At 48.4% G+C, this 16,782-nt stretch overlaps 1 protein-coding gene across 3 annotated transcripts in view; it reads left to right on the top strand.

Annotated features, from left to right (window-relative positions):
• UBR1 (ubiquitin protein ligase E3 component n-recognin 1) overlaps nucleotides 1-16,782 on the top strand; it is a 138,008-nt gene that overhangs the window by 804 nt on the left and 120,422 nt on the right. Inside the window, exon 1 of one of the 3 annotated variants that reach the window (XM_054971049.1) lies at nucleotides 3,225-3,312. The exons of the other annotated variants lie outside the window; for them this stretch is intronic. Within the exon in view, the coding sequence (XP_054827024.1) occupies nucleotides 3,304-3,312 (9 nt within the window). The 5' untranslated portion in view covers nucleotides 3,225-3,303. Of the gene's footprint in view, nucleotides 1-3,224; nucleotides 3,313-16,782 lie in introns of those variants that run through there. 3 annotated transcript variants of the gene reach the window in all.

The following is a 16,782-nucleotide window of genomic DNA, read 5'->3' as shown; positions in this document are numbered from 1 at the left end:
AGCACAAAGAGCAAGTTGAGCCTTTTGCTTTCCTCCTTCCTCTTGGTACAGTTGTGTGGATTGTTAGATCAGACACTGCTGACTAGAGAATGAGCCTTGCTGCCTTTTCTTCTGTGTTGAGATCTGTACTGAAATGTGTTGAGATGTAATAGCCTTGTTTCAGTTCATCCATCAGTTCTTGAGAAATTAATTACTTTTGCAAAATTTGATATTTAATACTTTTTCACAAAGTTAAACTCTTCAATGATGGGAACAAATAAAAAGCAAACACTGCATACTGGGGCACATGTTCTGTTATATTTTACTACTGACCTTATTCTCTCCACTGTCATTTTGAAGTGGGGTTGTGTACAGATTTCTTAGTAGTGACCAAAATTAAAAAAAACATAATTAGAATGGGCCTTATAGGTTATTTTTTCTCCCTTAAGGCTATGGCCAATAAAGCTGTACCATGAAAGGAAAGAAAAGCTGGGCTGTGAAGATGATATTCTGAAGGGAAAAATACAGGGGTCAAGTTATATCCTAAAATGTAAAATATATTCCAAAAAGCTATTTATTATGGATGTGCACAAAATACAAGTTAAAAACATAAGGCCTGAATGGCAGGCTACATGCATATGTTTAAAATTGCTAAAATATTCTCCATACACAGATGATGATACAGTCCAATGACCAACACAAAGACAGACCATACCCATTTTGGCCCTAATGCCTTTCTCAGTGGTCAATTGTACAACATTTATAATAATCAAACACACCCACATATGATATTCTGAAAACAGGAACACAGATTTAACTACTAAGTATCAAAGGGCAAAATAAAATGGAAAATATTATGTGGTACAACTTTTTCCTGTTTACACAGAAGTCCTGTTCAGTTTTATTTATTCTTAGGTAACAGTATAGAATTGTAACCTTAAACTGCATGCAAATGATTTCAATTTCTGTTTAAACTAAAAAAATGGAAGTCCCAGATAATTTGTTTCTTGAGCTGACTGGCTGAACTGCATCAGCGGTTAGATTAGAAAATTAATAGAATTTTGTCAAAGATTTTTTTCAGGCTGAATAATAGGTATTTTGGAAATTTTAATGTATTTAAAAACCATATAAATATATATATGGTAAAGAATCTGAAGCTTGCTACTTCTATAATATTTTTGTTATCTGGCTACATAAGTTACACATTTATGTAAATCACTGATTCTTTAAAATATGAGTGAGCAGTAAGTGGGAAAGAACTAAGTTCATGTTTGCATGTATTTTAAAGGAAAGGGTGATAATTTTATGTATGCATGCTTCATAATGGCATATTATGCATGTTTGCACTGGAGTACTGGTATTTAAATACCAGTACTCATGTAAGCAGCATCTCTTAAATGCTGAGGCAGGAAAAGAACAGACTACAAAGGAGACAGAATCACGGAAGAACGAACCAAGCAAACAAGCTCACAGAGCACCGTGATCAACTAACTAAGACCTGCACGAAATCAATCAAGTGAATCAGTCTCAAGAATGTAATGTATACATTGAAATACAATTCAAGGTCCAAAAACACTGGTAAAGTATAAGGCAAATGCTCAAAAATCAATGTAGCTGCCAGACAGTGCTTCTAATCACAAGGTCAACAAGAAATTCACCATAAAGTGCAAGTTACAAAAAATAATGAATAACCGTTATACATTTTTTTTAAAGTGACCATGCCTAGAGCAGCAAAACATTTATGAACCAATCAACAGGAGATGTTCAACAGAAGCAGTCTTCATTGCAAGCAAAGTCCCATAGTGTAGAAGCTGAAGAAATCCATCAAACAGTAACTGCGACGGAGGCACCAGTATGTCCACCCGTTTCCATCTCTCTTCTTCCTGGCAGTTACCACGCTATATACAACAGTAAATAACATTGAAATAATCCATATACAATATTTTAAAAGGTTTAAAACCATTTGAACAACTTACAGCAATGTTTCCTATGCAAAATACAGAACATATCCTCTCCTTCTCCAGCTAGAACAACGGCAGCTGCATGTAATGCCTTATCAGTTGTTTATAAAGACCAACAGCTGTGGAAACCCACAGTAGCAATTAAATTACATTAAAGAGAACGTACTACATATCTCCACAGATTACAATTAAGTCAGAAAACAAGTTAAATCCATATTTACATTAAGCCCTTTAGGAGACACAGTATCAGGTTTATAGATCCACCATGCTTCCTTCCCAAGTAAATCCCTCTTAACAAATTCCAAATTTGTGGCTTTACTCAAGTATAGTACAGTAAAAAACAGGTCCCTTGTGCCATGTCCCACCTGGCAAAAAATGAGACACCAAAGGAGCCTCAATCACTCTCTGTTGAATGCGGGAGAGATGCTCCCGAATTCTCAACCTGATAACACGGGTGGTACTGCCAACATAAAATAAATTACACTGGCACTTAATAAAATAGACAGCTTTATCTGTGTTACATGTCTGTGTTGAATCTCTGTGTTACATGTCTGTGTCGAATCTGTGGAGGTATGTAGTACGTTCTCTTTAATGTAATTTAATTGCTACTGTGGGTTTCCACAGCTGTTGGTCTTTATAAACAATTGATAAGGCATTACATGCAGATGCCATTGTTCCAGCTGGAGAAGGAGAGAATATGTTCTGTATTTTGCATAGGAAACATTGCTGTAAGTTGTTCAAATGGTTTTAAACCTTTAAAAATATTGTATATGGTTTATTTCAGTGTTATTTACTGTTGTATATAGCGTGGTAACTGCCAGGAAGAAGAGAGACGGAAACGGGTGGACATACTGGTGCCTCGGTCGCAGTTACTGTTTGATGGATTTCTTCAGCTTCTACACTATGGGACTTTGCTTGCAATGAAGACTGCTTCTGTTGAACATCTGTTGATTGGTTCATAAATGTTTTGCTGCTCTAGGCACGGCCACTTTAAAAAAATTTTGTATAACGGTTATTCATTATCTTTTGTAACTTGCACTTTATGGTGATTTTCTTGTTGACCTAGTGCTTAGAAGCACTGTTTGGCAGCTACATTGATTTTTGAGCATTTGCCTTATACTTTACCAGTGTTTTTGGACCTTGAATTGTATTTCAATGTGTACATTATATTCTTGAGACTGATTCACTTGATTGATTTCGTGCAGGTCTTAGTTGATCACGGTGCTCTGTGAGCTTGTTTGCTTGGAGGCTGGAAAAGAAGGCAACCAACCCGTTTGAGGAAAGGTTTTATGAACTGCGGTAGGAGACACTCAAGAATCTCTGGTGACTTCTGCTAAGCACTTTTAATTCAGATCTGAAAGTGATGACAGAGGTAATACTGTATTGCTTAGAAGTTTGAATTTTTAAAGATTTTGCAGAGAAATTTAGCTACTGGTTCAGTGAGTTTTTAAAATGGAATATATTAAAGTCATCATTCCCTTTAATTCATTTCCTGGCTGCATTAGAATATTGTCCTGTTGCCTGTTTGAAACAGTTACCATTTCTGGTAATTGAGTGAGGATGGTAGGATTTTCAGATGTCTTTATGGACTAAAACTATGGATTCCCTAGGCTAAATATAGCATTTTAAAATTGCTTCTTAAAAATAGTATCTTCAATGTGAGACTTATATTGAGTAACTATGTAACATATGTTGATATCTTCAGGCTGTAAAATATCCAAAATTTTCATGACACTTTTAAAAAGAAGCAGAGTTCATTTCAGCCATCACCATGTGGTTGTGTTTGTCTAAGAAGAGAAATACAGACCAGCTGGAGAAATGTGCAATTAATTTATACAGTTCTTTGAGGAAGCTCTGTGGACCAAAGTAAAATGCTCTCAGGGAAAGGTACAGGTCACTTGTACTACAATTACAAGTGACCTGTAGTTTAAATAACTACAGGTCACTTGTACTTTGGTACCAAAAGATGTTTCTTCCTCACTATTGGGAATGTTGTTGTTGCTTGAGGCATGAATAATTGAAAGGAACAAATGTGTGATTTAAATTTCATTAGAGTCAACAGACGGAAGAGTACAGTTTGTCAAGTAGGAAGTTAAGTTTTGTGAAGGTAGTCTTGATTTTTAGTGAGAAATGAACATAATTGAGTTTAAGAGCAAGATTTGGGCCCAGTAGCACTTTAAAGACCAACTTGATTTCAAGGGTGTGAGCTTTTGAAAGTCAAAGCTCTGTTTGTCAGATAATTTATATTAGTTCATTAAGTTAGCCCCAAAGTAGTACCACTAATATTTATATTTCATTGTTAATTTCATAATCGTGTTATCTACTAGTAAGCTGGATAGCTGTAGATAGCAAAAGCTGTACAACAAAGGAACCCATAGATAAGGTAGAAGTCTCAGGGGATGCAATTTTTTGTTTGGTTTTTAAAATGGGACAAAATGCTAAAACCAATTGAGTTGGCTAAATGGAAAAGAGGTGAGCTAAGTCTTCTGAAACTCCAATACATTTCAGATTTGGGGGAATTTAGTGCAATTTCCAAATTGCCCACTCCACAACACGTCTTGAGACCCCAGTTAGTATCATCTAGTTTTTAGCAAAAGGGAACCTAGGGTGGAAGTGAAATGAAGGTATATGCTGACAAGTGTGCTGGCAAGAACTTGAAGGTTATATGCCTTTTTTAAACTCAAGAAGCTGCATCATGATTCATGCTGATCAGTATATGGAGAGCTCACAGAAAATCCTGACAATTTTGCTGTCCATGTAATCCACATTAATAGAGGATTCCTGTAACCATAGTAGTGGTTGAAAATACACTTTTCTTCTAATGATTTAACTTTGTGACCAGCAAAGTAAATTAATGTTTTTCATTTCATATAGCTTTCTCTATATTAAAAAAATATTTTGCATTGTTTCCATCTGCCCTGCCATTAATAGTTTGTCTGTGGTAATCTCTTTCTGATACTCTGTGAAGCTTGGTTGGAGGATGTGTTATAGTGTGTTACAGAAAAGATATATTACAGAATATAATATAAAGTATTACATTAGATAGATAGATAGATAGATAGATAGATAGATAGATAGATAGATAGATAGATAGATAGATAGATAGATAGATAGATAGATAGATGAGAGAACAATAGATTCTTGAACTTACTGCATCCTTGCTAAGGTGACTCTATTGTTGCCAAGTAGGCCCCCTCCCCTGCTTTGAAGCCTGCCATGAACTGTGTTAAAGTTTCCTGCGTTGCTGTTTTACTGCTACACCAAAGACTGCTTTGCGCGTGTGTGTTCTGGTACACGTGTCAGTTTCCTGCCTGCGTGTCAATTACCTTGCTGCTACAATAGACTGTGTAGTTACTGACTCCATGTTTGGTTAACTGCACAAAGGACTCTCTTTCTGGGCAGCCCTGCCCTGACCTGTATCTGGGATTCCCAGTGTGTGTTTGGACTCTGTTACAAGTGTGCCCCGTGCCTGCATTGCCATCTGCCACGGACCGTGCCTGTTCCCTGCTTTGGACTGTGTTTTAAAGTGCTGTTCCCCCTGCCTCCATGGAAGCCTGCCTCATATGGGCCCAAGCCGCTGCTAGCAGCCGGGCGCCTGCCGGGGAAACCTCCAGCGAGCCTGGCTAGGCGCTCCCTGGTCAGTTCCCGCCTGGAGCCTCCCACGGGCCGGTCCCCGAGCTTGCCCTCGCTACCGGGCAGCCTGCTATCCAGCCCCAGCTATGCCCAGCCGGCATCCATGTTCTCAGGCAGCTAGAAGACCCTGGGAAGAAGACTGCTTTGAGAAGCCATTTCGGCGAAGCGGGCACACCACGTCCGCAGCGAGAGCCCCTCGCCCCGCTCTGCATATCTTAGGAGCCGCCCCGGAGAAGGAACTAAGTGCCGACCATCCCAAGCACTTAAAGAATGCATCTCAAAGAAACCTCCGCATTCCAAAGCTGATGACATCAGGACAAGCCCTGTCCGCTGGAACATCCTTTCAGCCCACTTGGATTTCCCCCTCCCTCTTTTGTCCCCTCTTCCTGAGGTGTCACTTATCACAATCTGATTACCAAAGTGGCCCATCCAAGCCATTCAGTAGCCCATTAGACCCTTTGTTTTAATCTGTGAGAACCACCAAGTACAGCACCAGCCCCAGGGTACGTTTTGGGGTATTTAAGCTGGTCTCTCAGACCACTCGGTGCCTCGGCCATTCCCATCCAGAACCCCTCGCTGTCTGTGGCCTCGGCCATTCCCTATCCAGACCTCCTTGCTGTCCGTCTGTGGTCCCAGTGCTGGCATTGGGCCACCCTCGCTGCTGTGTCTCTGCTTCGCTCCAGGATTGTGAGTATTTCCCTTATCATCGTTGGGAACCAGCTAATGCGAACGTCTCTGTATTTCATACTCTATGTTTCTTAGACCTTGTATGTTCTTTGTATGATTGTGCAAGCTAGGCTTACGCTACACTCAATACACGTGTTTGGACCTTACTCCTTGTCTGCCTCTTTTTCACTAGAGTGTCTGGGATCGGGACCTCCGTAAACATAGGTTATGATCCTCGCTTAATATTAATAGTTACAGACTGCTACAGCTAATTCCCCATTATAATAAAAGAGCAGTTCTGGTAACAGTTTACTGGTGGAGAATGCGGGCATAACCCAGTTCGTGTGAACGCACGTGAGTCGACACGCGTGTTTTCCGCGAACTGACTTAGAGGAAAATTTTCCAGACCTCAGTGTAAAGAGCGCAATTTAGCTCAGGGAATTAAAAGTGTGAGTGTGTGTGGCTCTAGTGAGCATTTCTATCTTGTGGGTTGGCTTTTCCCCCATTTCCTCCTTCAGCCAGCTTTGGACTACTTGCCTTTTGTGGTGCACCGCGAGGCCCTCCAGCCGTTATAACCGGTGTACTGTGGGTGAGGACCTCTGAACTGGTGAAGTTCCTGGCCACCTTCCGGGCCGCCTAAACGCGTCTATGTGGGTGGGATCCCAGAAGTAGGCTCTAGATATATACGCATATATACATCCTGAAGCAGCACATATAAAATTCTTTTCCGCCCTCCCCCGTCTCTCCTAAGTCCGTCCAAACCCCGTTCCTGCCAGCACTTAGGCTTCAATCCCCGCTCCGGAGGAAACGTGAAGGGATCGATAGTCCGTTTGGTTGTCCAGTCAGTTTAGCTTTGGGAATCTGAAGCCAGGTTCCTGAAGCCCCGCGGCAGCCGGCCGCACCGTGCTTAAAAGTTTTAAGATAGACTCTTGGGCGCCTTTCCGCTTGCGAGTTTTAAGTCAGACTCGTGGGCACACCTCGCTTGGGAGTCAGTAGGACTCTTGGGCACACTTTTGCTTGGGAGTTGTTAGAACTCTTGAGCGCTTTTTCCGCTTGGGAGTACAGTAAGCTTTACTCCTGGGCACTTTTGCTTGGGGACTTGCAGAGGCAGTCCTTGAGCGCATTTAGTCTTTTGGTCTTGGCTTGGAGACAGTTTAACCGTTTGTCTCTGAGCACGAGGCCTGGGGACACTTTGAGTTTAGTTCTTGGGCTTAGAGAGCTTGAGAGCATTTTGGCTTCTGAGCAGAGGCTTGGAAGCATTTCAGTTTCTAAGCAGAGGCTTGGGAGCATTTCTGGTTGCCTGAGCAGAGGCTTGGGAGACCCCTTAATTGCAGCTTCTGAGCAGAGGCTTGGGAGCACTTCAGTTTCCGAGCAGAGGCTTGGGGACACTTTTTGGTTTTCCGAGTATAGGCTTGGGAGACCCCTGAGCTTTAGCTTCTGAGCAGAGGCTTGGAAGCACTGAGCGTTTTGGTTCTTGGGCTTAGAGAGCTTGAGAGCACCCTCTGAGCCAGTAAACTTTTCCTGGTCCTGTGGCTTGTAGGCAAGCTTAAAACGGGAATAGGAATTTTCCTTCTCCCCCGGTGGAGAAGAGCCGAGTGTAGGACCCTTAAAAATACCCTTGTGACCCTAAAAGTAGAACCTTAAAATCCCCTGGTAAAAACCCTTGAGGACCTGAGGGAAGGATAAACCTCCCAAAAGGAACATAGAGAGGAAGAAGTTGTTAAAACCCTTGAGCAGCTTTAATCGCCCCACCCCTGGTATCGCTGATCTACTCTTTAACCTCCCCCGAGGTCAGCCTTAAACGAAAGTAAAAATGTACCGGGCAAACCCCACCGTGCCCCGCCTGGAGAAGTGGCTAGTGAAGAAGGGAGATTGCCCTTGGGAAGCCGGTTCCTTCAAGGGACCCGACCCACTCCAGATAGTCAGAAGCGCCTTCCAAGATTTTTGTGACAAGGAGAAACCTAGGACTAGCAAAAAGGACAGATATGGAGCCTGGGCACTTTTCACCGCCCTACAGGACAGTGTGTCCCTAATTAGCAAGTTGCAAACAGCACAGGAGGAGTTAGAGGAGAGGTCCAAAAGAGAACAGGACGCCTTGCGCCTAGAAATCCAGACTCTCAGGGCCAAACTAGTCGAACAGGAAAGAAACCATGAGGAGAAAGCAGTTGAGTGGCGCGCCGAACGCGTCAATTTCATACTAGAAAAGCAAGGATTAACTACCGCCCTCCAGGACGCCCAGCACAAGGCTGAAGCGGCCACCGCTCGTGCCGATATGGCTGAGCACGCATTAACTGAGGGACAAGAGGAGATTACTAAGCTCACCCATGCCGCCCGGTTCATGGCGGACCACAACCAGTCTAAAACCGCAGCCGCGGACCATTCCGCTTGTAAGAGGGAGCTAGAGGCCCTGAAGCGACACTTGGGGATGCAACAGGCCGTAATTTCCGCCGTGCACCCCTCAGCCCTCTTGGCCCTCCCCGAAGGTAGTACCGACAGTTGGTCACCCCCTTCGTCCCAGCCCGAGGAAGCTCCACAGCCCCTCCATCCAATAGCTACTAAAGAAATTGTCACCACAGACGATGATGGCAGGAAGACAGACCGAATAGTTAAGGAGACCCGCAATTGGAGGCCCGATGAGCTCCAAGCCATAGCGGACCGCATGGGACCCCTGAACCGAGACTCAGCTATACAATGGTTTGCACACGTGACCATGTCCCAGCCCTCCGCCAGTGGCTCCGATGTAGCTCAGCTGGCTCGCCATTGTGCCAGCCCCGAAATAGTCACCTCCCTCAACGCATATATTTCTAACCGGAGACTAGCCACTCGAAGTCAGTATGGTGCCATGAAAGAATTGTGCGCCTTCCTGTGGCCCACCAAGAGTTTAAAAGCCCTGTATATTGCAGAGTCTCAAAAACCCGGAGAGGATCCAGAGGCATATTTAGCCAGGAAACAGCTCCTAGCCGAACTAGCAGACGAGGTAGATTTAGATTTGAGCGACATGCCGGACTTCGACGACTTGGAATTCAGGAGGGCAGTCATAGATGGACTCAACAGCACCACTCGCCTAGCCCTAGCAGGAGTCGAGCCCGGGAGCATTACATGGGGAGAGCTGGAATCCCGCATCAGGAGCATTGCTGGCCTGTTGCGAGAGACCGGCGCCATCCGCCATGTGAAGTCCCCGGCCTCTCGTAGAAAGGAAAGCGAGCCGATAAGTGCAGTCACCTATGCCAATCATGGCCCCCACTCTCAATACCGACCGCAGGGACGCAGCCCGTACCCGGAGGCAAGGGGAGGGATCCTGAGGGGAAGGAGCAGTAGCTTTAACCGGGGAAGAGGACCAAGGGACTACCGCCCGGGAGTTTCCTTTGCGCCCACCCCGAGTTACAGTTCCTCCTCCCAGCAGGGACCCCACGAGCCCCGATTACAGGAGGCGCCCCTAGCCCCTTCTCACTCGCGAGCATCACACCCGTACAATCATCAGGTCTACCCGCCTCCAGATCAGTCTAACGCTTGGGGAGCATCGCAGGGCGACCACGAGGGCTACCGGGACCGCGGCAGCACGCCCCAGTCCAGGGACTCCCTCCGTTGGGAACTATGGATGCGCCTCAAAAACATTGGAGCGAACATGGAGCTATTCGATGGAAAGCCCACGTCCGTTCTAATGAAAGCGATCATGGAGTGGGAAGACCAGCAACAGCCCCCAGTACCTCCGTCAGCGCCCCCTTTACCGCCGGACCCTCCCTTCTCGAGTCCCCCGATAGCTGCGGTCCGGGAACGACCGAGCCCCAACAACCCCTTTAGAGGAAGCGCCGCTTCCACCGACCAGTGTGCAGGATCAGAATAGGGTTGCCCCGAGTCCCAGTCTCCCTCCGTGGGCATAGTTGCCAAACTAAAGCCGGACACATGGGGGAGACCGACAGTGAAGGCAGGGATCGGGACTCCCGGGGAAAAGAAGAAGCCTGCCACTCTCCTCATAGATACCGGAGCTTCACTTAATATACTCCGGCCCACCTTAGTCACGAAGGGCACCCAGACCCCCACAACCATGCAACTCGCCGGTTTTGGAGGCGGCATGCAGGAATCCCAGGTCTGGCAGGATATCCCCCTCTCCGTTGGGAACCTGGCCACCAGGATTTCGGCATGCGCAAACCGGGGAGAAGATGATGGACTTTTGGGCATGCCATTTTTCCGTGCCGAGGGACTGACCATTGACCTAGCAAATGGGCTCCTGTGGCGCATCCCAGGAGGCCCAGACTTCGTCAATGCAGTCCATCGATGTGCAGCCCTTAAGGCCCCCCTTCCTCTCGCCCCCATCACAGGAGACCCCTGGGTTCAGGACTTTCCCGAAGTGTGGGTGACAGACAAGGCCGAGTGTGGGATAGTGAAGGGCGCCTGCGTCCTGATTGAAGGAAAGGACCCCCCTCCCCAACGACAGTACAAGTACCCAGCGGAAGCTGAGGCAGGGATAGCCAAAACTATAGAAGGACTCCTTGAGTGGGACGTCATACTCCCGATGCAGTCCATCTGCAACGCCCCATTGTGGCCAGTTCTAAAAGCAGATGGAGTGACCTGGAGAATGACGGTCGACTTCCGTGCCCTGAATGCCACCACCCCTCCAGTTGCCCCGGTTGTGGCCAAGTACAATGAGATCCTAACGGCCATTGCCGCTGGGTCCCGGTTCTACTCGGTCATAGACCTGGCCAACGCTTTCCACTCCATCCGGTTGCATGAGTCTTGCTGGTACAAGTTCGCGTTCACTTTCCGCGGCCAGCAATACGCATTCAAGCGGACACCCCAGGGATTCCACTCCAGCCCCAGTATTTGTCATGCCCATGTAGTTCAGATGTGGGAACGCCTCCAACCCTCCTCGAGGCCCCACGTACTGAGCTACGTGGATGACATTTTAGTCCACGCCCCCACGGAAGAATTAGCCCGCCAAATCACCAGGGAAGTCCTGGAACTCCTCCGCGAGACTGGGTTCAAGGCTAGCAGGGAAAAGGCCCAATTGGTTCAGACCAGCGTCAAGTACCTGGGTCTGACCCTGGGACCCGAGGGTCGCACCCCGGACGCCCAGCGAATGGAGGTCATTTCCAAGCTGCCTGCACCCACCGATGTCCCCTCCCTCAGAGCCCTTCTAGGAACTTTTAACTTTTCCCGAGACTTCATCGAGTCCTTTGCAGACAAAGCTCGCCCCCTTTATGCTCTCCTCAAGAAGAACACTCCCTGGGAGTGGGGACCGGAGCAACAGACAGCCTTAGCCGAGCTGAAGCGCAGTCTGGCCGCAGCCCCGGCCCTAGCCCATCCAGATGTCACCCAGCCATTCTTTATTCAGTTAGCAGTGTCAGACAAGAGCATAGGAGCCACGCTCACCCAGCAGCAAGCGGGAACCGCTAGAGTAGTAGCCTATGCCTCTCGCAATCTAACTTCAGTAGAGACCAAGTTTAGCCCATGCGAAAAGACTTGCCTTGCTCTAGTTTGGAGTCTGACCCATTGGGAATTTATCATAGGAGGGTCACGTACAATAGTTCAAACCACTCACACGCCTCTCAAATATATCCTGTCGGGAAAGATACAAGACGGGCAAGTCTCGAACGCCCGCATAGCACAGTGGACCCTGGCCCTGGTCAACCGCGGAGTAGAATTCAAAAAGGAAACCACCGAGCCACCAGCTCCCTATGGCCTGTTAGTGACTGGGACCGAGCACGAGTGCCCCCTGGACCCGCCACCGCAGGTTGTCTGGCCAGTCACTTGGGGAGTCCCGCTAGAGGAAGCCCGACAGAACGGCTTCACTTGCTGGTTCTGTGACGGCTCCTCCTTTCACGTTGGAGGCTCTCCTCGGACAGGCTACGGCGCCGTGCGAGTGAGTGACGCCCATACTCTCAAAGGTCCAGCCCGCCCCCATTCCAGCCAAGCGGCTGAGGTGCAAGCGCTTCTGGCAGTGCTTGAGTTTGAGCCCCCAGAAAGCCCGCTGGCCATTTACACAGACTCGGATTGGACGGCCAAAGCCGCCACGGTCTGGCTCCCGGTATGGCAGAATCAGGGGTGGAGAGCTAGTGATGGGAAACCCGTAGCCCACCTACAGCTATGGCAGCAAGTAGCAGCACTCCTTCAGTCCCGCTCAGGCCCAATGCAGGTTACCCATGTCAAGGGACACCAGAAGACAAACTCAGAGACCGCTTATTGGAATGACCAGGCGGACCTCGCAGCCAAGGCAGCCGCCACTGAAAATGCTCCCCTATCGGAACCAGCCACTGATTGTCCCCTGTACCCTGTCACCACCCGAGCACAAGCCCGCAGCCAAGCTCAGGGAACCGCAGGAACACTAGACCTAGCACAACTGCAGCTATCTGACCCAGAAATAGCCGACCTCCTAGCCGCAGGAAGAGATCAGACAGGGAGACTCATGATCAGAGAAGAAGAAGGCATAGTTTGGGCAGTAGATGCAGCCGGCGAACGCCACTGGGTAGTGCCACTGGAAGTCAGGGCCGACCTGATTCAGTTTGTCCACGAGCAGGGACACCGAGGCAAGGACCTGACTCTGGAAAGGGTAAAAGAGGTTGGATGGTGGCCTGGCATGCGCACCGAAGTAGCGCAATGGGTGGACAACTGTCTGTCCTGCGCTATGGTCAATGCAGACCCCACCGGACCTAGAGCTCCCCTCCAGCATCAGAGAATTAACGGACCCTGGGCTCGCATACAGATTGACTTTATCGGCCCCCTTCCCCCCACACCACGCGGCAATCGCTACTGTCTCACTGTCATAGACCCCTTTAGCAAATGGGTCGAAGCGTTTCCGTGCAAGCGCAACAATGCAGCCACCACAGCCAAACTATTGTTCAACAATGTCTTTTCAAGATGGGGCATCGTGGGAGTCATGGACTCCGATTTAGGCTCACACTTCATCGGAGAAGTCACCCAGGAGCTTTGCAAGGCGCTAGGCATCCAGCAGCGCTTCCACATAGCCGGCCACCCTCAAGCCTCGGGCGCCATAGAAAGAACCAACCGGACCCTCAAGGAGGCTCTCCGCAAAATGGTCCGCTCCTCCGGGAGAGACTGGGATGAAAAACTCCCCATAATCCTAATGGCCATTAGAGGCACTACCGCAGTTCACGGGCTCACACCCCATATGGTAATGACAGGGCGAAGAATGCAGCTCCCGGAAGCCTTCTGGCTAGATACGCAGCTCCCTTCTGATATGCAGCCCGTAGTGATTAATGACGCCTGGGTCCAGGATCTGCTCTCATCCATACACGCTGTCCACATGCAAGTGGCCCAGAAGTTGGGCACCGCTCAGAAGGATATGGACCGCAAATTAGGATGGGTCAGGAACCCCAGGCAGTGGGAGGAAGGACAGCTCGTTCTGTACAGGAAGTTCTCGCAAAAGGCGCATTCATTAGCAGCCAAATGGCAGGGCCCAGTCCCCATCACGAAAAGAGTCTCCCCAGCCGTCTATCAGGTAGCTATCCAGAGAAAGACAGGAGGCACTTGGTTAAAATACTTTCACGCCTCTCAGTTAAAAGAATGGAAAGGGAAGCCGCTGCAAACTGCCCCTCCTGTGTATGACCCTGGGGGAGCCGCCACCAGCCCAGCCCCCCTCTGCCCAGTGATTCGCCAGATATCCCTTCACCCTGGGCCAGAGATACCCTGTGTTCCCTTAGACCAGACCTTTGTAGCCTTAGTATAAAAGAAACAGTAGAATATGTAGATATAGGTGTGAATGTCCAAAGTTTCCCAATTCTATTCTTTAACTTCGTTAGGCGGGCCCCACAGTTGGGACCCTTGGGGAAGACACGGCAACCAAAGCCAAATAGGACCACCACCGAGAGTGATTCTTAATTGGATTGTAAGCCGCATGTTCGGGAAAAAAATTGCACAGGCAAAAGAGATTTGCTGTGTGTGAAAGTGTTTGGAGAGGCTTTAGCCCAAGAGTGAATGCATTTCCAATATTGGAGACACACCAATAAAGGTGATCTCTGTATTTGAAAACATTTCACCCGCCGTGCTGGTGAAGATCCCGCATCTACGTAGATTCGGGGTCTCACCTGCCAGACCCACGCTTTCGCATGATGGTCGGCTTTGGCTTTGAGGGCCGTGCCTCCCCTGGAAAAGGACCCCCAGATAGCCCAACATCCCTCTTTTACTAATGTTCATATTCGTCATGGTGAGTTGCTATACGGCGCCACCAGCCAGTACGCTTTAGTGCAAAGGTAAAAGACCCGCCAGTATTTTGTAAATATGTGCCCTCTGGAATATGTTATTGGGGTGCGTTCGCCACGCACTAGGGGCAGCGTACCTCATTTACATAGCCAGAATCCCCCGCGCCAAGATGACCCCCGAACAACCCAGACACAGTGGCGCCGGCAGATCTCGGCCGCCTCCGCCGCTTTTCGATAAACGCCGCCGAGCGCCCTCGGCTCCACTTCGGCCCTTTCCGCCAGCAGCCGCCCGCCCCACGTAATCTTTTCCCTTGCCCGTACCGCACAAGGGAAAAGAAGGGGGGGAGACATATTGAAGATATAATGAAGCCCTGCCAGGCCTTCCAAGTGAGGGCAACCCGAAAATAACCCACGCCCGTGTGCTTTTGCTTTGTGTGTTTCTTTCTTTTAACATGAAATTGGGGCCTCCCGAGGGAGTCCCTCCAAAAATTGATCCTAGAAAAAAAATGGTCCGCTGAAATACATACATGAGGTCCTGCAAAAAAGCAGAGGGAAAAAGGCAAAGCAAAAGCAAACCATCATAAAACATACCTTCAACCCTAACCACCCCTACTTAAAAATTATTTTAGAAAAATAGAACGGAGGTCTCCTCTAGCAGCAACCCTTATAGTTACTGGATACCGCTCCCTAGTTTTTTTTCTTTTTAGAACGGCAAGGCCAGGCCGAGCCGGACCGACAGCTCTCAGCCCGCAAAATAAAAGTAGCCCGCCACCGAGCAAGGGGCACCTGAAGGCCACATAGCCTAGGCACCCAGGGACCCCTGGGGCAAGTTTGCATAATCCCGCCGAACGCACAAACGACCCCTGCCCGACGCAAAGACGTTCCCCCTTGAAACATACACGCTTTAGGAAGAAGCCTCCGCATAGGAGTCCCCCAGAGCAACAAGCTGGAAGGCTCGCTTAGTGCTCCGGGACTTCTCGTTCGAACCCCACCTAACATACAGTGCTGGCAGAAAACCGCCCTCCCTTTTCTTTCTCCCTACTTCACTTCATTTATTTTATTTTTGCTGCAATGAACTCAGGGAGCCTGTACTTATATCCGCAGGTCTCCCCAGGATATTTTCGCCAAAAAGGAAAAAGAAGGCCAGGAGATGAGGCACCTGGCTACTCTGTGTTTGCTCATGCTGGCAGGCACCCTAATAGAGGGACGCCCGTCCAAATTAATGCCCTACCCACACTGGAGATGCATCAATACCCTGGCAGGAAATGAAATGATGGTCTGCAAAGTTGTGCAGCAGAGTAATATGACCACCCCCACGGATCGCACAAACTTCCGCAGTTGTGAAGAGCAGTGGATCCGACCCCCAGAGCTTGTTATTTTATGTGTGGGAGTAAAAACTATGTCCCAAGAACTAGTGTGTTACTCGCCTACCGATACAGTCTCACCACTTGCTCCGATTCCTTGTATGTTTCTTCCCCGTATCAGGCCAGCCCCCACCGCAGTCCCGGTGGTAGACAAATATACCACCCCCGCCAACTTCGAAACCTCGCCATTTGTCACTGAGGCTTTCGGACCATACTGTGAAGTTATTTTAGTGTCGGCCGCAGTATGGAAGGCAGGAGACCCCTTTTGAATGACCATCCTACTAGGCACTACTACCACTGAATCGGCAGCAGTCACTATCACGCCCCCTTCAGGCGCAGTTCTCTCCTTTGCTATAGAGCGCTGGGAGAACCTGACCTGGATTTTAAAGGAGGAAGACCTAGCCAAACACGGCCCACCCGATTGGATACTGGTTCAGCAGACGCCCGAATGCCAAACCAAGCCCCTAGTAGAGAAATTTCACCGGCTTGGGCTGCTCTTTGTAAATTTGACTCACGAACCAGGCAATTATTCCCTGCTGATCCGGACCCAGGAGACCCACACCATCCAAATTGACCCTTTGATTGCTAGCAATGAACAATTAAGCCAAGGCGGCACGCATATAGTGGGCTCCCATGTTTTGAAAACTGACATTCGAGAGAGAGTTCTAGTCCGCCCGCAAATGTCTTTAAAAGAGATCCGCATCGACTTAGCTGAGCTAAATATAACCCAGAGGCTGCCGCAGTGCGCTCCCTATCTGGAGGCCGGTAGCAAGGGTTGGAATGCATGGCTACAACTGTGGATCGATCCCTCTCCTTCTCTCTCGCGTGCCAGACGAAGCATTGCCGACTGGACTGCTCCTGCAGCCGGAGGCTTAGCAATCATGGATTCGGTCAATATTGAGACTCTCGCTAATAAGTTTGCCCATGTCACGACTAGCATCTCCGACTTAGGTAAACCGGTGGTGCAGTCCCTAAATTCCATTTCGAATGGGCAACACGAGATCAGCTCCATTTTAGTTAACT

This window comes from Eublepharis macularius, chromosome 2, assembly GCF_028583425.1.
Source record: "Eublepharis macularius isolate TG4126 chromosome 2, MPM_Emac_v1.0, whole genome shotgun sequence".
Taxonomy (NCBI): Eukaryota; Metazoa; Chordata; class Lepidosauria; order Squamata; family Eublepharidae; genus Eublepharis; species Eublepharis macularius.
The sequence above is the reverse complement of the archived record's forward strand: the minus strand, read 5'-3'. Positions and strand labels throughout refer to the sequence as shown.